A 22,293-nucleotide genomic window follows, 5' to 3' on the forward strand; every position below is an offset into this window, starting at 1 on the left:
TAATACAAACAATAGCACCCAACAACAACAGAGTAACACGGCATTGTGTGGCAGGGGTTGGGGTGGGTGGTGGGACAGGCAGGTGGTGTAAGGGCTAGAGCAAAGGGCGTATTATTAATATACCTTTGGCAGATGGCATTCGGGACCATTTCCGAAAACTACAGGAACCATTAATCTCACATACGAACAAAAACCCTACTCTAGAAACTTCAACATTCTGATCAGCTGTTCTGTTAGTAAACTATTCAGATCATGATGTCGCTCAATTAGCAAGAATCTTCTATGTTGATTTGTCAAACTTACGAGTACTTACGAGTACTTGTAAGTACGAGTACCCTTTGCCATCGTGGTTACACATAACACCAATGTAAAGTTATTCGCTGTCGCTCAGCCAAATTACATGAAGTGAAATGCACCATCATCGAACTCGATGTTGCCTATAAAAAAATGCAGCTTCGTGCAACATTTCAAGTCTATAGATCAGTTAGTTTTCGAGATACCGTGCAGACGTAGACAGACAGATATGTAATTTTTTTTCCAACCCTTGAATAGCAGGCTGAGCTAACGCTCAGCCTCAATGTTCATGCTAGTTTTGTTCAGGTATTCAGCGTACGCTGGAGCTCTGGAATCGTCCAACTTCCAGTCAGCCAAACCGTTACCTACGCTCGAGACCGTGTCATCCTAGTCTAGAGACCACAAACGTCAAAAGGTCAATTTATGGTAATGCTGTGTAGTCGTTGTATAAACCCAGTGTATTAGGCTACGTTCTCATAAGCAGCCGTTGCATTAATGCTTACAATTTGCTGTATACCCATCATTAGCTTTTTCATCCATGGTCCTCTCAATCACTTATATAATAACGTAGTTATTACTATTACTAACGGAACATTTTACATATACAGAAACTAATGTATTTTCGTACAGCCCACATTGTATTGTCGCCGATGGACATATTTGTAAGTACATGTCAAAGTGTATATCAAATTCTGTATTCTAGAGTTATTGAACTCTATTTAGTCATACACGATAGTAATAGCCGATGGTGTAACTCACAATTTAAATTTCGAAGATATAAATTCATTTAAATCTCTAAACTATTCTCAAAATTCTCAAGAGTGTAAAACATGTCACAGTTGAGAGATGTCAGTTGTTTGTTGCTCCTGTCTTGTGCAAGCGTATCTTTAAAATGGTCGTGCTCGCTTATGCATTAACGGATTTTGTTGAAACAAGTACCGTTGGAATTGTAATGAAATTGATCAAATAGTTGGTATCTAATACATTTTTTATGACTATACGGAGTTTTTTATTTGACTTTAAATATTTTCAACAAACGCCATTTTTTTTAATACAAAAGAAAATAATACAATTATCTTTTATGTTCCTCTTGTTTATTCAAACCTATGTGCCACATTTGGTTTCCTTAGATTAAATAGTTCTAGAGATATTAATGTTTTTATACAAAATGCGACCAGCGGCTAAACGACACATTTTCGACCTATATTTATAGGAAATTGTTTGCTTGTAATGAAGAAAACTATCATCGACAGAAGTTTGTGACACCCTGTATATATACAAAAGACAATATACCCCTACCTATATACATACGGTATACCTCTGTGTTCAGCTAATATCAAAGTAACAACTGGGGGTATAAAGGCATTGCTGCTGGTAAACGAGTTGTAAAATGATAACAGGACACAAATTCTACAATTCTTCAAACAGAAATACATACAAAATAAAAATTGAGACGTTGTTCTCTAGACACACGAAATTGGCCATGCATTCGCCTTTCATCGCTGTCACCAAACAGATTTATCATCTTGTACAAAGTACTGTAATTTATTAGAATCTTTAGAGAGACTGGTGATTTCGTCATCACGGGTACCGGAATACTAGTAACCAAGCACGACCGGTTGTGGTTAAACCACGATATCACAAACTGTGGTTGTCGAGACATCACAAAACTAGATGTCGATATTAGATCTGCTATTGTATTTTAAAGGAAGGGAATAAAACTATTATTTGTAGGTCTGCACAAAAAATAAGCTCAGTTATTCGGTTAAGTCGGTTGCACTGCATTAACAAGCGTTTCTCTGTAGTCTGAGAACTCAGGATCCATAAATCTAGAGCCAGGGACGTAGCCAGCGATGGTCCTAGGGGTCCGCCCCCCAAATTTTCAAAATGTTCAATTACTTTTTTTAGAAAACTATTAATATTATTTAAATAATTCAATATTACTGACATGTACTGCTGGAAAGATGGTTCTCAATATTGACGGCTCAAGAACCGAAATGGGGGATGAGTACTTGCCTTACTTTCTGTCCACTATGGGAAAAAATCAGCCGTCTTGACTCTCCCCCCCCCAAATTGTTCCTGGCTACGTTTTTGTCCAGAGCAAAAAACTATTTAAATTTTAATAGGTTTTATTTGCTACTAGCTGTTACCCGCGGCTTCGCGCGCAATTTAAAAATCTGTCATTATACCACTTACTAAAAGCACTTATAAAGTAATATTATATAGTCCTATGGCATATTTTGTAAGTAGGCATACATCAGGTAAATATTATGTCAGTCTTCGTGCTTTATTTTCTTTAGGTAAACCTGACTCTTATATCGTGTTTTGCACGTGTAGGAGCATGTTTGGTTCGAATTAGTTTATATTTCCAATACCACAGCTGAATCTGCCATGTCTCGAATAAGAAAAATGTGTACATACGTAGGTCTGAGAAGCCTACTTCGGATAAATGGTGTCTACTTTCGTCATATGTCTTATTGCCCTGACCAAGAAATATGTTTCTAGCTCTCGAAAATCTATTTGGGTCCAAGGGATTTCCAGCGCCATAGCTGTGTACCTTGTTTCCCCATGAAGAAAATATACATAGATACGGAGGACTGAGAAGAGGAAAAGTCTAAGGGGAAATCGTACTTACTTCCTATCTACTTCCGGTATAAGGGGCTAATTCTTAATGAGTTTGTTCAACTTTCCAAAAACTCGTTATAAGGTTCTGCGTTGCGAAAGTCTTGTTTCGGAGTGTAATTTGAGAAAGAGTAGATCGTTGAGATATGTTAGTGTTCATTTATATATTTTTCGCTGTTAAAATGCGAAAAAAACACAATGTTAGGAACCCCATCAATTTAGAGTACCATATGTGAAAAAATTCACAGCGTTGTTCATTAAGATTAGTTAAGCAGTGTATTTAAATAGTATTTTCATTGCATTAGATGTTTTTAATTCGTCACTGGTGCAATCTGGAGTATAAAGTTAGATATTAACTTTGCATATTTGCTATCTGCATTACACTACTGATCAATCAATGTTCTATTAATATTTAATAACTTTTGTAAACTTTACTAAACATATGTTTCAGCCAATTTGTCGAATTTTAGAGGAAAGTATCAACACCTGTTTTAGTGGTAGTTAAATTTGGATTATCTATATAATAAATCTATATATATATATATATAAATGAATGTTTGTATGTTTTGTCCTTTATGGGAATCGTGAACTATTGGACCGATCATGATGAAAATTTGTACGTATATGTATTTTTCCCACGGAGAAGGTTTATAAGCTATGCCCATCCCTTTCCCGATTCAGGATTCCGCCCCACTGGTTACAGAAAATACCCATAAGAAATGCATTGCAGCAAACATATGTTAACGTCTTTTCAAATTTTTAATCAGCTGTTCTTTGTAAACATATATTACACTTTTAGTTTTAAAGCATAGAGTAAGCTTAAGAGAAACGACAAATTTTGTTTTTAAACTGTTTTTGCAAATCACTGTTAAACATAGACTTTACTATCCAGATAATACAATTCAAATTTGACGTAAAAATTCACCTTTAACTGCAATAATTTATTTAATATAAACCATGCTCATGCTTGATCAGAAGAGTAATGCAGATATCATAATTACTATCTTACGTTGGCTACAAATATAAAGAATGTTATAAAATCAACCTTAGTTGTTTTTTTTGACAGAAGTATGGTTCTCAAAACTCCGTGTGTACATATTCTCTCGATCGAGACAAACAAAGCAAGCTCAATCGTGGCATCGGAGATATAACTAATTTAATCTAAAATTTATTATAGTAAAAAAAAAAATTTACTAAGTAATATAAGGACTTCGGTTCTTAAGATTTGCGGCGTGCGAAGCCGTGGGTAACAGCTAGATAGAGGCAGGAATATGGTACATACCTTCATAATACGCCCAAGAGGCTCACGATGGAACGACTATCAATTATCTCAGCAATGTTTAGAATGTGATAGAAAAAGAATAAGTGAATATAGTGTACTGTTTTCAACGGGAAATTGCGTGCGAAGCCGCGGGCAACTTTTGCAAAAAAAATTATTGAAATGCGCAGCAAAGCGCGCCGGGCCCGCTAGTCTATATATATAAAAATGAATGTTTGTATGTTTGTCCTTTATGGAATCGTGAACTATTGGACCGATCATGATGAAAATTTGTACGTATATGTATTTTTCCACGGAGAAGGTTTATAAGCTATGCCCATCCCTTTCCCGATTCAGGATTCCGCCCCACTGGGTTACAGAAATACCCATAAGAAATGCATTGCAGCAAACATATGTTAACGTCTTTTTCAAATTTTTAATCAGCTGTTCTTTGTAAACATATATTACACTTATAGTTTTTAAAAGCATAGAGTAAGCTTAAGAGAAACGACAAATTTTGTTTAAACTGTTTTTGCAATCACTGTTAAACATAGACTTTACTATCCAGATAATACAATTCAAATTTGACGTAAAAATTCACCTTTAACTGCAATATTTATCTCTATATATAAAAATGAATGTTTGTGTGTTTGTCCTTTATGGAATCGTTACCTATTGGACCGATCATTATGAAAATTTGTATTGTATATACATTTTTCCACAGAGAAGGTTTATATGATACTAGCTGTTTCCCGCGGCTTCTAATATATATTTATCATAAAGACAAACATATATTCTAACTTAGTGCCTTCTAATAGTCTATGGCAAATTAATATTCGTAACTGTCTCGTAATTGCAGTTTATAGTTTGCAGGCGCTTTGAAAATTGCTATCTTTTACAGCGCCGCCTCGTGGCGAGTTACATCAATGGACATATCATATAAACCATTCTCTGTGGAAAAATGTATATACATACAAATTTTCATAATGATCGGTCCAATAGGTAACGATTCCATAAAGGACAAACACACAAACATTCATTTTTATATATAGAGATAAATATTGCAGTTAAAGGTGAATTTTTACGTCAAATTTGAATTGTATTATCTGGATAGTAAAGTCTATGTTTAACAGTGATTGCAAAAACAGTTTAAAAACAAAATTTGTCGTTTCTCTTAAGCTTACTCTATGCTTTAAAACTATAAGTGTAATATATGTTTACAAAGAACAGCTGATTAAAAATTTGGAAAAGACGTTAACATATGTTTGCTGCAATGCATTTCTTATGGGTATTTCTGTAACCAGTGGGGCGGAATCCTGAATCGGGAAAGGGATGGGCATAGCTTATAAACCTTCTCCGTGGAAAAATACATATACGTACAAATTTTCATCATGATCGGTCCAATAGTTCACGATTCCATAAAGGGACAAACATACAAACATTCATTTATATATATATATATAATATATATATATATATATATATATATATATATATATAATAGATGTCCATTGATGTAACTCGCCACGAGGCGGCGCTGTAAAAGATAACAATTTTTCAAAGCGCCTGCAAACTATAAAACTGCAATTACGAGACAGTTACGAATATTAATTTGCCATAGACTATTAGAAGGCACTAAGTTAGAATATTATGTTTGTCTTTATGATAAATATATGGTTGAACTTAAAGCTTGACTGTTAGACCGCTTTTTAATAAAATACATGTACGTGTATAATGGCTATATAATAAGCATACACAGATTTTCTTGATCGTGACAACAAGGCAGACTCTACATCGGTGTTAGAAATATAATGCACTTGAACCAGAAGTGCAAATACATGGTCAAGGCTTACGTAAAGCGTGCGAAGCCGCGGGAAACAGCTAGTATATTATATAAATGAATGTTTGTGTGTTTGTCCTTTATGAAATCGTACACTATTTGACCGATCATTATGAAAATTTGAATGTATATGTACTTTTCGACGGAGAAGGTTTATATGCTATACTCATTTATAAAACTCAATATAAAAGTTTTCAAAGCGCCTGCACATTATAAACTGCAATTACGACACAGTTACGTATATTTATTTGCCAAAGACAATTTGAAGGCACTAAGTTAGAATATATGTTTGTCTTTATGATAAATATATGGTTGAACTTAAAGCTTGACTGTTAGACTGCTTTATAATAAAATACATGTATGTATATAATGGCTATATAATAAGCATACACAGATTTTCTTGATCGTGACAACAAGGCAAACTCTACATCGGTGTTAGAAATATAATGCACTTGAACCAGAAGTGCAAACACATGGCCAAGGCTTACGTAAAGCGTGCGAAGCCGCGGGAAACAGCTAGTAAAACATAAATACTACCATTTTATTAGAATTGTAAAATATTCTAGGTAATTTTTATAATTTTTTATCGTATCCTCGGATTGTAACGAATATTTATAAAAACAATTAATCTAATTGGTCCAGCCGTCCAAAAATTAGCACTTAGCAACATATGTTGCAATTAATTTTTATTTATTCGAAGATTGGATGGCACTGATCCTTGACAAGGTTAATCAACACATATTTGACACTGTCACATTACGATGTGTGGATTTCAGTTATTGAATATCCAAGTGTAAATACAACACGAGATACGATTTATACAAATATTTAAATAATATAATATAATATTGGTAATATCTTTTCTCCTCGAGTAATCTGCAATGTAGTAAACTAACAGTTGAATCAAGGTTAGTTGTGGTAGCTGTGAACTAACTGTGAAATCAGCTGTAACTGTGACCTAACAGCGGATTTAGCGGTAGCTGTGAGCTATACAGTGAAGTAACAGTTGAATCAGCGTTAGTTGTGAGCTAACAGTTGAATCGGCATTAGCTGTGAACTAACAGTGGAATCAGCGTTAGTTGTGGAGCTAACAGTTGAATCGGCATTAGCTGTGAACTAACAGTGGAATCAGCGGTAGTTGTGAACAGTTGAAGAAATCGTTGAAGTACTGTCGATGATATCGAAACATTTTTTAGATCTACCTTTCTTTATTTTATTTAGTCAATTACTATTATATAAGTATTTTGTGCGTGTTAAATACACACCCTATAAGTACATTAACAGTTTTGTGTGTATCCATGACACACAAAATTGTCCATGACAATCATTAAACCATTTTGCATTACAATGACGGAATAAAATGATTTAACATTTAATCCGAATTTATTGTGGGTAAAACATAAGTTACCTTTTTCCTAAAATGTGCATGGTACGGTATCTTTGCCCAATAGTACGATAACTTTTCGATGTTGCTACGATAATCAGCTTTCATAATCTGAAAGTTCTGTGTAGTACAGAGCTTCCAGTAAAATCTCACAAGATTTAAATTGAAACAGTGAGACCTTCATGATAAGTGGAGAACATTAAAGAATATTTTTACATACTTCAAAGTTCCCATGTACCCATGGTTTGAAAAGTCGGGTTTGCACAACGATATTGTAAGAAATATCGTTTAACTGTCAAGTATTACAGTTCATTTCATTTTATGAACCTATTTTGAACAGAACCTTTTACACAAAACTGTCGGTTTAATTGGACATGAGTTACTCTTAGTTGGTTTATTGTATTTGTGGAGTTTAGCCTGAACACATTATCTCAACTTATTTCTAACTCCATCAAATGAACAAATTATTGTTTTCAATTCTTCCAGTTGGACCACAAGCGTTAAAACGTACTAGCTCATGCAAACTTTATTTATAGTAGAAGCTGTTCAACACAACGTCGCATTGCCAGCAAAGCTACTATTCTGATCTGAATGTTTACAGTTTAGCAGAAGAGAGTTCCTGCGGTAATCTCAGATGTTATCTCAACAGCTGCAGATAACTGGCACGGAGTTGCTGACGTATCGCCTGTCGTTATCTGTATACATCTAGAGAAGTGGTTCTGGGAGTATTCTTATGTGTTCAGTGTATTCCTGGCGACTGGCTACAAACACTGGCGATGGCAGAAGCAATAATAAACCACTCCTCTGTGGCTCTTCCGCTCCTGTACCGATTCGCAGTAAGCGGTTATTGCTTTCTTTTAAATGACTAAAATTCTTGGTCAGTGAAATCATTTTTCACGATGGTTATTCAAGAAGTCCTTAGAAAAAGATAGAAAGAATAGTTTTCTCGGTACAAATTGTTTTTATTTCTCAACATAATCTCCTTTCGGCCCTATATATTCTTCCAATATTTTTCCAGATATTTTAAGCCATCCAAAAGGTACGATTTCGAAAGTTCTTCAAAATAAGCATACGCGTGCTCAATAACCACCTCGTTTGAAGTGAAGCGTCGTTGGATATGAATTTAATATAGTACACACATGGGAAAATGATTTATGTATAATAAAATACAATTCTCTGAAGAAAATTGTTGTAAAAGTCTCATTCTTAAATTATATTTTATAAAAGAAATATGATTTTGAAAGTTATAAATTAGTGAAAATCATTCCCTAGAACCTACCGTAAAGATTTGACATTTTATCTTATATATATATATATATATATATATATATATATATATATATATACGAGGTATATATGGGAAAATGACTTGTTTTATGTATAACAAAATATCATTCTCTTAAGAAAATGATATTTAGAAATGTGATTTAGAGGTTGCAAATAAGTGAACAAATTATTTTATGAATCATACTGTGAAAATTTCACCTTTTTTATCTTTAGCCACTTTCGTGTGGCCCAATTTCAAGTTATTACAAACATTTTATAAATTTCCTTCTACTTTTATATCAGCAGGGCCATCTTACAGGAAAATATTTTACCAACCATAAAATCGTTTGCACTACTTTAAGCCGCCATTAAACCTGTGGCTTCTGTTTGCTCAGTTGTCCAGGAACAAGCAAGTTTCGACATTTCAATCACTAAAATTAACCATACACAATTTTAAAACAATGTGACCCACCGCGAAGTTTTTCATCTCATTAATGATTCATTCTATCTCTCCGCGGGCTACCTAGATATACTAACTTATAACAAGAACAACAATACACCTACATATTGATCTCAATAAAAATACAAAAATAGTTACACTTAAAATAGTCTCTTGCGATAAAAAGTTATTGTTTCATAAAATACTGAAATGAACCAATCTCTCGTTTGATCCTAGCCGCGAGCTAGCTAGTGCTCAGCCACCAGTGTTTACAGCCAGTACTCTGCATGTAATATGTTTACAAAGCCACCACACGCTGTAGCAGTCCACTGAAATAACCCTGTGTAAGCATATAGTGCCATTTGGTTTCCGTTAGTTGGGCATATACACTCCACTTCATAAGTCAACTTGTACTCTGCTCGCTTTTGTTTGTCTCTGTTTCTCTGAAATCTATTATGTTCAATGAATTATATAGGCTAATTATAAGTATTTCTTTATTTATAATAAAATTATAACACAGTTTGATAAATACTAATATTGGAGCCATTCATGTGAGTTAATAACTAATTGTTAAAATGGTATAGTATTTGTAAAGTATGTCTTATTCGGAAAAAAGTAATTATTTTAGCTAAAAAAAGGTAAAAATACGATTCTTATTCTCTTCAGGTTTCCTAGTTGTAATGTATCAAAATAGCCAAAATTCACGTCTCAGAGAGCATTCTGTATTTGATGACACAAATTACAGTAATAGTTCGGAGTGTAGCAAGGCTCGGGTTTCGTGCCTTTATTGTTTTTTATCATTGTGATATTGGAGCCATTCATGTGAGTTAATAACTAATTGTTAAAATGGTATAGTATTTGTAAAGTATGTCTTATTCGGAAAAAAGTAATTATTTTAGCTAAAAAAAGTAAAAATACGATTCTTACTCTCCTTGGGTTTCCTAGTTGTAATGTATAAAAATAGCTTAAATTCACGTCTCGGATAGCATTCTGTACTTGATGACACAGATTACAGTAATAGTTCGGAGTATACCAGGGCTCTAGTTTCGTGCCTTTGTTGTTTTTCATCATTTTGATTTAAGTGTGTGCTAATTATTACATATAAACTAATTGTTTGCGAGTTCAAACTTAATGTAGATATAATTAATAAATCGTATAAATAGATAAACACTTGTTAAAAATCATATCAAAACACATCGGATCATTTATCATCAGTTCTGTTACACATATCATTATCCATGCTTCTATGTTCCATGTGAAGCACATTTGATCATGTATAAAAAAAACTAGTTGTTAATAAATTAACGTATTTGAACTTTAAACATAGATACGAACCATACTAGACATCGACAAGCTTAGTGTCCTATCCACTGTCGTACTAAAAACCTCACGAATACTTGAAGTCATGGAACAACTAATTGGCATTAGGAATGGTGTAGGGTGAAAATGATAGCTTGCATACATATTATCTCAGTTTTAAAAACGTAGAATAGTCAATACTTTTACTTCTGTTTATATTTTTGTTCTTGAATTTGTTAATGCTACAGGCTTTTTAGACAAGATATCTATTATTAATGTTAACGTGAACTGACGCAGTAATGGAACTACTTTTGTTTGAATTTCTTGTTATGCATCGTTTAAACGACTGTGAAACTTAACACTGTGGTCGACGACATGGAGGGCCTTAGTCAGACCGGCATTCTGGGATATTTCGCCGTGGTTCGGCTCTATAGGGAGCTCAGGTAGAGCCTCTTCTCATCACCTGCTGCACCCTAATTCGGTGATCCCGCTTCGAAGTTACACGTAAAGAATGATCAGGCCCACTCAACTAGTAACGCTAAATTTTTTATATATAAAATATGGAATCGTTTGACTGATAATTGTTCTAGGCTGTTTTGCAGCTGCTTCTAACTAGCCGCTGGTAATATTGCCAGCGAGCATCCTAGTCTGTCCCAGGACCAGCGGCTGATGAATGCCAGTGGGCTACTGTTTACTAGCCACAATCAGAAGTTGAACAAGTTTTAAGCTGCAGTCAGACTAGGCTGTTTAGCAGCCGCTACTAACCAGCCGCCGGTAAATATCGCCATCAGCCAGCGGATCTGAGGGGTTCACATTAATTTAGGACTAGCCGCTAGTACAGTTGCTGTTGATGACTTGAAAACATTGTGTATAGTGTGTTGTGTGCACCATGTCATCTATTGGCGTGAGCCGTGAAGTTCTGAGACGTGTGTTAAATATTGGAGTTAAAGAGTTGTGTGAACAGATGTTGAAACGGAAGAAAAGGCGATGGTGAGTTAGATCCTGGATATTAAGAAGAAGCGATCTGGGGGCATCAGCAAGACTTTTTAAGGAACTAGAATTGGAAGATCCGTCATCTTATACAAACATTTTAAGAATGTTAGTTCCTAAATTTAAAGAGCTATTAGAGTTAGTCACTCCGCCTATCCAGAAAAAAGACACCAAATTCCGTCAGGCTGTTCCAAGTAAAACAAAACTAGAAATAACTTTACGTTATCTAGCAACTGGAGACAGTTACAAGTCTTTGGCCTACCTGTTTAGAGTTCCTCATAACTCAATTTCAGTGTTCGTTCCAGACGTGTTGAGCGGCATTTACGAGGTTTTACAGCAGTTTATAAAGGTACAGTAGTAGTTAACGAAACCAACATTGTTTGCTAACTAGACACGTGTTAATTCACCAGCCGCTCTTGTAAGCTACTAGAGGTTCACATTGGCTGGCTGGCGCCAGCGAGGAGATCACGTGACTGCCAGCGGAGGGTAGGCAGCGCTAAAAAGTTAAAACATGTTCAACTTCCGATTGTGGCTAGTAAACACTAGCTAGCTGGCATTCACCAGCCGCTGGTCCTGGGTCAGACTAGGCTGCTTGCTGGCAATATTACCAGCGGCTGGTTAGTAGCGGCTGCTAAACAGCCTAGTCTGACCGCGACTTAAAGCCGCAGTCAGACTAGGCTGTTTAGCAGCCGCTACTAACCAGCCGCCGGTAAATATCGCCATCAGCCAGCGGATCTGAAGGGTTCATATTAATTTAGGACTAGCCGCTAGTACAGTTGCTGTTGATGACTTGAAAACATTGTGTACAGTGTGTTGTGTGCACCATGTCATCTATTGGTGTGAGTCGTGAAGTTCTGAGACGTGTGTTAAATATTGGAGTTAAAGAGTTGTGTGAACAGATGTTGAAACGGAAGAAAAGGCGATGGTGGGTTAGATCCTGGATATTAAGAAGAAGCGATCTGGGGGCATCAGTAAGACTTTTTAAGGAACTAGAATTGGAAGATCCGTCATCTTATGCAAACATTTTAAGAAAGTCAGTTCCTAAATTTAAAGAGCTATTAGAGTTAGTCACTCCGCTTATCCAGAAAAAAGACACCAAATTCCGTCAGGCTATTTCAAGTAAAACAAAACTAGAAATAACTTTACGTTATCTAGCAACTGGAGACAGTTACAAGTCTTTGGCCTACCTGTTTAGAGTTCCTCATAACTCAATTTCAGTGTTCGTTCCAGAAGTGTTGAGCGGCATTTAGGAGGTTTTACAGCAGTTTATAAAGGTGCAGTAGTAGTTAACGAAACCAACACTGTTTGCAAACTAGACACGTGTTAATTCACCAGCCGCTTGTAAGCTAATAGGGGTTCACATTGGCTCGCTGGCGCCAGCGAGGGGATCACGTGACTGCCAGCGGAGGGTAGGCAGCGCTAAAAAGTTAAACATGTTCAACTTCCGATTGTGGCTAGTAAACACTAGCCCGCTGGCATTCACCAGCCGCTGGTCCTGGGTCAGACTAGGCTGCTCGCTGGCAATATTACCAGCCGCTAGTTAGTAGCGGCTGCTAAACAGCCTAGTCTGACCGCGGCTTAACCTTTTAACGTTGCCTATCCTCCGCTGGCAGTCACGTGATCTCCTCGCTGGCGACGGCCAGCCAATGTGAACCCCTAGTAGCTCTAAAGCGGCTGGTGAATTAAGACGTATCTATTTGTTTTATTGTGATGTTTAGTTTAGTATACTGTATTTTCTTTCTGCGAATAACAGTGAATAAGGTTGACACCAACGAGTGGTCGGGCAAAGACATTATAACACTTTTAGATTTATCCTGAAACTACCTTTCCCTGTGGGACGCTTCGTCTGCAGTCGACATTTACAGAAATGCCACAGTTTCTTCATATGTCCAGGATCCAACCTACCATCGCCTTTTCAACATCTGTGCACACAACTCTCCAACTCCAACATTTCACACGCGTCTCAAAACGTGACGACTCACACCAATAGATGGCATGTTGTCAAATCATCAACAGCAACTGAAGAACCCTACAGCCCCGCTGGCTGATGGCGATAGTTACCAGCGGCTGGTTTGTAGCGGCCGCTAAACAGCCTAGCGCGGCTTTAAAGTCTTAAGAAGTAGTAAATCTTTGAGGGGAACAATGAAATTCAAGGTCGTGACGCGACTACTGATGAACTCAGTGAGGGCCCCGTCCGTGAGACAAAATTCTGTTGGTAACCGAACAGAGCGCGGTGCGACTTCGACAGCGAACTTCACAAACGCACGGTTAGACATGAGCGTATCCCAGTTGGACGTGCGATGACACCTTGCTGGTTTGTGCAACCAGACACAAAATTACCCGTCTTTGGCTACACGAATGAATACAACTTCCCACCTTCATCTGTTGAGAGCACTTGGACACTATTTTGACATCGGCTGTGTTACAGACAGATTTTGTGACGCTCAAATAGCTTTAAAGATCTAGTTAGTAAATTCCAGAGCTTGTGAAATGAAAAGTAAAAAGGAAATAGCAAAGTCATAACTGAAGCCGAAAATTATTTTTTTCAACGTGGGTAAGAAGCCAGGAATCGTTGGTGTGGGGTACAGTGGACAGAAGTACATAACAGGGATCAAATACAATGCAGAGCTTTGCCAAGGACAGATTTTCAATGAGTGGTAGGCAGCTGTTTATTGCAAAGGCGACGGTGTTCCAAATCTCGCCATTGCACCATTCAAATTTATCTCCTTTGACCATTCTCTCTCAGGGTGTAAAAATACGTACGGCTTGTGGAAATTCCGTTCGAATGGAAGGAGTTTAGTTCGTGCGATAGGAAGGAGGACCCTCTCCTCTGTCTGAGATGATCAATAGATCAGTGAGACATTTTATCACTGTAGCAGAATTCAGATCGGGCAAGGCAAAGGAAACGAGAGTACTCATCGAAGTACTTTGGGACTGTAACGATTACGAAAGTTGTACGAAATATAATGTTTGAAGGCACCTCAGCGGAAACGGGACAATCTGACTTCTTCCAGGATAGGGCAGGTTTATGGTAAGCAGCCAGTGATACATTCTGCTAACCCCTGGGTGGCAAATTGGTTCGTGGAGGTGGTATAACTTGAACTGGTTTTTCCACATGATCGAGATTACATGTTTTTTTAACATCCTCGGATCCTGAATGGTAAAGATTTCAAAATCGCAAGGAGATAACGCCAGTCCCAACAATTAGTTTTATAATTGTTTATCTTAATGGGTTACTTGTTGCTGAAAATGAATGAGAATGCCTGTTGATCTGTAACGAGCTTGGATGGGTTTCCTAACAGAATCACTTTCCAATCACGGCAGCAACCTCTTTCTCCATAGCGGAGTGAATCCTTTCACTTTCGAACGTGTACGAGAAAAGCTACAGGCTGGGTATCCTGGCTGAGTGTGGCGGTTAAGGCGAAATCTGAGACATCCGTTTCAATAACGAGCGTTGGCTATGTCTTGTTTTATCGTTTTAAATCTTGGAAAACAACAAGAGGCAACGGATAAGTATTGAAGGAGGCGAGACTGTTAGCTACCTTGAACGAAGAAACAATCCACTTAGAGTAGTGGGCAAAACATCCAAGAACGAGTTTGATTGAGGCTCGGTCTTTGGAAGCATGGGTTCCTCTCTGGCTCAGGTTTGATAGTTCTGTAGCTCATATGTTGTCCGAGAGTACACACAGTTTCTTTGGTAAATACAGACTTTAATTCACTTTTTGGGTGCATTCCATAATTTTTAAAATGTCCGGAGTGGGATTCTCCACAGACTGTAATGTCGTCTAGATAAGCAAAAATCCTCTGGAGGCGCTCTTCATAGATAATAAGAGTCTATAAAGCGTCAAAACACTGGTGAACTCAGAGTTTTTCATATGCTTCAAAAGTTGAGAACGTCCTCTCCTTCAAAGAAATAGGGATCTGGTGGTAAGGTGCTTGTAAGTCAATAGTTAATAGAATTTGAAATTTTATTGAATAGGACTTACGTTTTTGGTAGAGGATAGGCGTCTAATATGGTGAATTTACTCATTGTTTGGGAATAGTCGCAAACTATATGTTTCTTTTGATTTCACACTTGTGCAAGCCATGGAAAGTTACTTCCTACAATTACTCCTTCGGATATTACTTTAGAAATTTCAGAATTCACGTACTTGAAAACGGTTTGTGAGATAGGTCTTAATCGAGATGCATCAGGTTTGCAATATGGCATAAACTTAGAAAACAACTTAGGTGGTGTGATTGAAGCTGGTATGTAATTTGGATTTCTAAGAGAGTTGAGTTTCCACGAAAAGTGATTTCGATATTCTAACGCTCTTTCAGAAGATCGTGGCCAATCAGCGCGTCTCCGCATAATTCTTTTAAGACGGACAACTTAATTTGGAAGTTCATCCAGTAGTGACCACCGAGACATGTCCGACTTCAGGATGGATTTTTAAATTGCGTTGTTATGCAAATTGCAATTTAACGTAAAAGTGGGAACTGTCTGTGTCAATGACACTGGTAGCTCGGGTGTTATTTAGGTATACTACAACAAGGGCTTTGCACGTGGAAACAGGAGGTCTTGACCTCACAACGGTTCTTACTATCGAGGAAGCAACAGAGATTTTATAATTAGGTTTAGATTTACAGAATGTAGAATAATGCAACATTTCTCCACACCGGTTACAAGAGGCGTTTCTTGCAGGACATCTAGTCCTAGGGTGAAGTTTGTATCAACAATAATAAACATTTCAAGTCAGAAGAGGATGGGTGAGTTTTTGGGCGAAAAGCTGCCGATACATTTTGATATTCAGAGAGATAGTGCTGATCTTGGATTATATGAAGGAGTTGGTGGCTACGGCTAAAGTAGCAGAGGGCGGGAATTCGATACTTGCCGTGATAGTAGTGTACCCAGACTGAACAATGACCCCCCGCTTTTGAGCAAATTTCCCGGGGCTGGACAAATTTCATTTCTGTCCAGACAACACTGACAAGAAACGCCAATTTAATGAACAGTAATGTGAATGCATCATGTGGCAAGATACTCCAAGTAAGATTTCATATGTAATTTTGCATGAAACTTCATTTCTACATAGAGAAAAATTATTTCTATGATGACGCATGTTCAATGTGGGAATTTGGCCGAGCGTCGTTGAAGCCTAATCATTCAGTAGACATTTCACTTCTGTTTGCCGGCGAATGCACAAATGTCCTTGCTATGCAGGGTATTCAGTAAAAGTGTTCCCATACTTTCGGATTTTGTTCTACACATACAAATTAGCAAAAAGTTCATATTAAGGTATGTCCTAAAACCTTTATTTTCCCGCATATCTGTCTGTATGTGTTTTTCATAAAAGATTATATATTTGGAACCAGTTAAGATAAAGTTATGAAACTTGAGAATTGTATTAACCTTCGGTAGACCTTTTTTAATATAAAATGTTAACAAAATCCTTCCACCTGTTTCAAAATGGCGGACGTTTAAATTAGTCCATCAAAATAACTCAAAACCGACTAACGTCCACCATTTTGAAAAGGGTAAAAGGATTTTGTTAATATTTTATCTTTATAAAGCTCTACCAAAGGTTCAAACAATTCTTACGTGTCATAACTTTATCTTAACTGATTCAAAAGATATATATATATATATATATATATATATATATATATATATATATATATATATATATATATATATATAACACATACAGACAGATAGACGGAAAACTATTGGTTTTAGGATATAACTTTATATGAACTCCTTTGCTGATGTTTGCGTCTGGAACAAAATCTCGAAGTATTGGACCACTTTTACCGAACACTATGTATGATGTACGTCGTTTTATTGGTTAATAATGAAATTAACTATGGATTTGAAATTTTGCATTGAACCTCAGCGACACGTGGTGTGGCGTTCTTTGACTTTGTTTTAAATATTCAAGCAGGGCCGTACTCACCTTGGGCGGGCTCAGGAAAATATATTTGGCCGGACCCCACACCATGTTCCGCCACCGGGCCCGAAAATGTCCTAAAAACCCGCACAAAGTACGGGCCTGGAAAAGATTAGATTAGAATTTGGGATTCATTCTATCTATAAATAATTTAATCCTTTTTCCATGCAGACAGAACGCTCTCGACACTACGTAAGTGCGGTGAACCCTACTTCCGTCATGTTTATGGTTTCATATGTCACACAGCACCGCATGCTTCCTTCCTGAACCTACGTACACGTCACTTGCGCATGCGCGGTATTAAAACTTGTACAGCATCTCTTAAATAACCGTTAGGTATAGAGATGGAAAATACTGCTATTTGTGAATACCCTATTACCAAAATAACGTGGTTACTTGGTATTACGTTCCAGTAGTAAAACTATTACTGTGGTAACATGCTACCAGCTGACCCACGCTCAGTATTAGCATCTTGCTATTACTGAACTGACGTTATTGAGTTGCAAGTAAACTGAGTCAGACTAATTCTACATGTGTGGAGCTATTTAGATATATAGGTCTAGTATACGAAAATGTAACCGTCAGTAGCAATGTAATTTTAGATTGATATACTACTGTGAAATATACTAATTATAAACTGGTATTTAACAATTTCACTACACAATTCAGTTCAGTTTTTTGTATAATAGTTTAGATACAAACACTTAACTAACACACCACAATGTAATATTTAGATTAGTAGGCTACTTTTAAATAGACATCGGGTTTGTTTTAATTTTTCCAGAAACAAGTCTACGTTTCTATTTTGATAAATATGTTTTGTGTATTTATTGTTATTTATTTCAGTCTGATATTTTATTCCCTATCCCTCCCGCACCATCCAGCTCACTCCACTACGTTATTGGTTTCTCAGTAACGTAATACCAGAAAAGCGTTATCAGAACTGGTCCGTTCCTAGCCTCATTGCTTGCACGGTAATAGCCTCGGCTGTTAGTCAGTGACCAGGTTACTGAGTAACCTAATATCAGAGAGGCGTCATGAGAACGCCAAATCATTCCGCCCAAATGTTACTGAAATAACAGGGTGTTACTTGGTAATACGTTATCCTGGTAATAGGTACCACTGAATAACGACGTTACCGCCACTAATACGTTACATACCGCCCATATCTAGTTAGTAGAAACCTACATCTCAATACAAGAATGAACGAAGGTCGCAACATGTAAACGGACTTTAATTGAACTCGGGTTCTGGTACAATCCTTTCCCTAGCAGTAATATTACGCAGTATCAGAATAGCGAAGAAAGTGGCTTGAGGGTTAAGAGTAAAAGTGGTTTGTCGCGTGAAAGCCGTTTTGATCGGCCAACGGTATTTTTTAACGCGAGACAAACTGTCTAGGCCGATTGGTTTTACACAGCCTCCACTCTTCTTCTTTTTACCTTAACACGTTCACGACGTTAGCGGTTTTCCGGACTTTTTTATTTGTCGTCGAATTTTTCACTGTTAGTGGTAACAAACCGTAATCGGTTTTTACGCCAAACGTCTAAGTATAGCGAGAAGGTTTGTAAGTTTCGCTATACTTACTTACTTATAGCGTGTGAGTTTCGTAATTTTGCCAAAACAATTATTTCATTGTTTTTTTTACCATGTACTCCAAGGGGTACCAAAAAAAATAATTTATCTTTAAAATCAAACAATCGTGCGCCCGATGGGATAGTCTGAAGCGCAGGGTAAAATTTAACAAACCACCAAGACAAGCAAACAATAAAAACGCAATAATGAAATTTATAGTAACGTGATCCTTACAAAGGCCCGGTGTGTACCTGGTCGGGTACACGACAGCAGTTGTGAAAGTTTGCGTGTACCCGTTAGGGTACACATAGTCGTGAACGTGTTAACTAACTGCTGCCAATAGCTTGAGAGGGTAGAGCCAATGTTTGTTTTATAAGAATACTAGCAGTTACCCGCTTCTTCGCACGCTATTTTACACCTGTATGAGCACTTCTGGTACGAGTTAATTATATTTCCGACGCCAATGTTGAGTTTGCCTTCTTCCCGCGACCAAGAAAATATGTTAAAAAGTATATTTATTGTCATTTTAATTTACTCCGGTCATAGTAATTTTGTTCCAAAGCTGATTTCACCTCTCTCCTGATATGGAAATTATATATTATACATGCACAGCTCTAAGAAGTCTATTTTTGTCATGTGAACTGCTGTTATATTCAGTTGTATGTTGAGTGTTGTCTATAGTGTCACTGACTCACTGTTGTTTCTATCCGCTACTACCCCTGGATTTCCTATTTCTGTATTAAGAATGATAAATAAATTTTGTTATAATATGCTATATATTTTTCTGCTATAGTGATAATATCTAATATATGTCTGTTAGAATAGCTCATAATAACGTAATGAATCAATGCAATTAATTAATTCCAATTATTTCAAAAAAAATATTTTTATTGTCATTCTAATAATTTAAGTTCAAATCAGTTCTAATTTCTAAAAAGAGAAAAATTCTAACAATAGTTAATTTAATATTATGCCACATGCAACATAATAGGCCCAAATAATACTTTCATCCATAAATATTATATTCTTTCATAATACTTCATTTTTATATTCATGCTCAAATAGAGTACTACTTTATAACGTGCGTTTTTTAATAACATATAAACACATTTTTCCGCAAAGTTTGTAAGAATATTTAATACTGTTCTCCATTTTGCTTTAACGTCCTCCTTTCTTACCCCCAAAGTCCTCCTTTTAGGAATTTGCCCCCTGTTTCTAACACATCGAATTCGCAAACTGCTGTCACTGTAGAACGTGTCGCTTAGGAACCTGTATGCAGCTATCCGATCACGTGTTTACAGATTGAGTGTGGTTGACAGTTCATCAATGTTGACTGCTCAGTCCAGCAATCGTATCACGTCGCCACACACAGACACAGACATGCACGTCCAGTCACGCACAGATGACGTCTGCAGGTTATAAATAGCTCGGGCGATCGTGGAGCTGAATCGTATTGTAGAACTATAGGGTCTACTTGTTGATTTCGCGAATCACGTGACTATTCATATGGAACTCTAAAAGTTCCCTCGTATTCCTCAAGCGTTTTTGAGGTTGACTGTCATTTTGAGGACAGTCCGGACGGTAATGACCGCTCAAGGTTGTGGGAACTTTGAGGGCTGATGGGCAACTCTGTTGTTCCAGAGGCATTCCAGCATGTCCGGGACAACATGGAGGAACTGAACGGCAGTGCTGGAGCCAAGGAGACGGACCTTCTGTTCCTGCGAACCTTGCTGGACAGTCCTGTGGTGAAGAGCCTGGTCCAGGTAAGCTCTGAGTTAAGGTACAGGGACTTACAGGTACAGACAGTCGCTACTGGTAATTGACTACCAAATATAGACTATAATGATAGAGTGTGTTAGGTTAAGCCAAGGTCAGACTATGATATCTATATAATATCTGATTAATAGTTGATATCTAATATTTAGATAGTTTTGAGTTGAGTTCTAACTTTGTTCTTATTAGCCTACCTTTCAATTACTAGATAGTTTTAAAACTATAAATCTATCTAGTAATTAAAAAGTAGGCCCTAGTATTTATTGGGCTACTGCTGTGAAAAATAGCCATCAATACAACTTGATATTATGCCATTAAAATTGAAACTTATTATATCTGCCCTAGGAATTTATTATGTTGATTTCAAACACCAGACTCTTGTATACAGACCCATGTGGAACTTATGACAATACTGAGATGTTTGCTAAAAATGGGTAAATTTTCGTTATACCTAATTGGAAGATAATGTACTAATAATCGCTTAGTATATTATCTAAGTGAATAGGCTTAACAGCCTATTGTTATTGTAAATAAAGCTTGTGGCGTTTTAATAGATTTGCACAGGCATAAGCAGGGTGGGTTTAGGGTTTATTGACCCTCGCCTCCCCATTTCCTCTCGCAATGAAATATAAATGAAATGTACGGTCATTACCAAGCATTCAGTTAATTAATGATAAGGAAACATTCAGTTTTCACAGCCTGCGTATCTTCTACATTCAAACTATTACATTCCATTTGATCTTTGTATGTTCAAAAAAATTAAACCACGGAATAAACTCAATAAATTCAAATCGTGGAATAAACCACGAAGCGTGTACCTACGAGGGTCTACTCTGCAAGAGATCAGAAGTGTCAATACAAATTTGTTTAAACTTCACTTGTGTTTAATCCTCCGGACAGCTGCCTCGCCCGTCATACAGTATCAGACTCAAGGTGCAGCTTCAGCCGAAGCCGTGGTCTGTTTTGATCCTTGGTGCATTTGATATGGCTAACTCAAATTTCCAAGATCTCTTGCAGTACATTAAAGAATTAAAATGGAATATATAAAAGAACATTGTGATTTTAATCAATAACGTGTATTATTTCCTAGCGAAGAATAGTTTAAAATGGTTCCAAATAGCGTTTAACGGCTCTAAATGAGTCAAAAGCTAAATTGGCGGTTTAAGACCCAAATATTCTGAAAACACTTTCGCGCAAACGGGCAGACGGTTTGACTGACAATCACGCAGATTGTCCTTTGGCTTTTGTCCACAAAATCAATAGGGCTTTTCCTTGTACCGAAAGGAACCTTACAAGTTTCAAGTATCTGCAACCTATCTATCAAACGTTACCGCACAGACGGACTACGACACGATATCAAGAAGGACCATCGGGCCCTTAATAAGGGCTAAACTCTCCCTTAGACCCAAACACATAGCAGTTAATTTGAAAAATGACGACATAAGAAAAAAATAGTAAGAGCCCCATAATCATACTGATACTCATGAAAGATTGGTCCATTAACTTGTTCCCTGGCGTGGATTCAATTGTATTTGGTTCGAAAATAGAATATTATGACTTGAACAACGGTTTGCATTTGTGCATTGTACGCTTAGACCTTCTTGTTTTTCCAATGACTGTACTTAT

General features: G+C 36.9%; 1 protein-coding gene across 2 annotated transcripts in view; it reads left to right on the plus strand.

Annotated features, from left to right (window-relative positions):
- The window catches only part of LOC124364797 (protein PALS2), an 83,120-nt gene that overhangs the window by 15,005 nt on the left and 45,822 nt on the right, over positions 1-22,293 (plus strand). For both annotated transcript variants that reach the window (XM_046820557.1, XM_046820558.1), the window contains exon 2: positions 20,536-20,657. In XM_046820557.1, coding sequence (XP_046676513.1) covers positions 20,536-20,657 — 122 coding nt within the window. The remainder of the gene's footprint in view (positions 1-20,535; positions 20,658-22,293) is intronic.

Source organism: Homalodisca vitripennis, chromosome 6, assembly GCF_021130785.1.
Source record: "Homalodisca vitripennis isolate AUS2020 chromosome 6, UT_GWSS_2.1, whole genome shotgun sequence".
Classification (NCBI taxonomy): Eukaryota; Metazoa; Arthropoda; class Insecta; order Hemiptera; family Cicadellidae; genus Homalodisca; species Homalodisca vitripennis.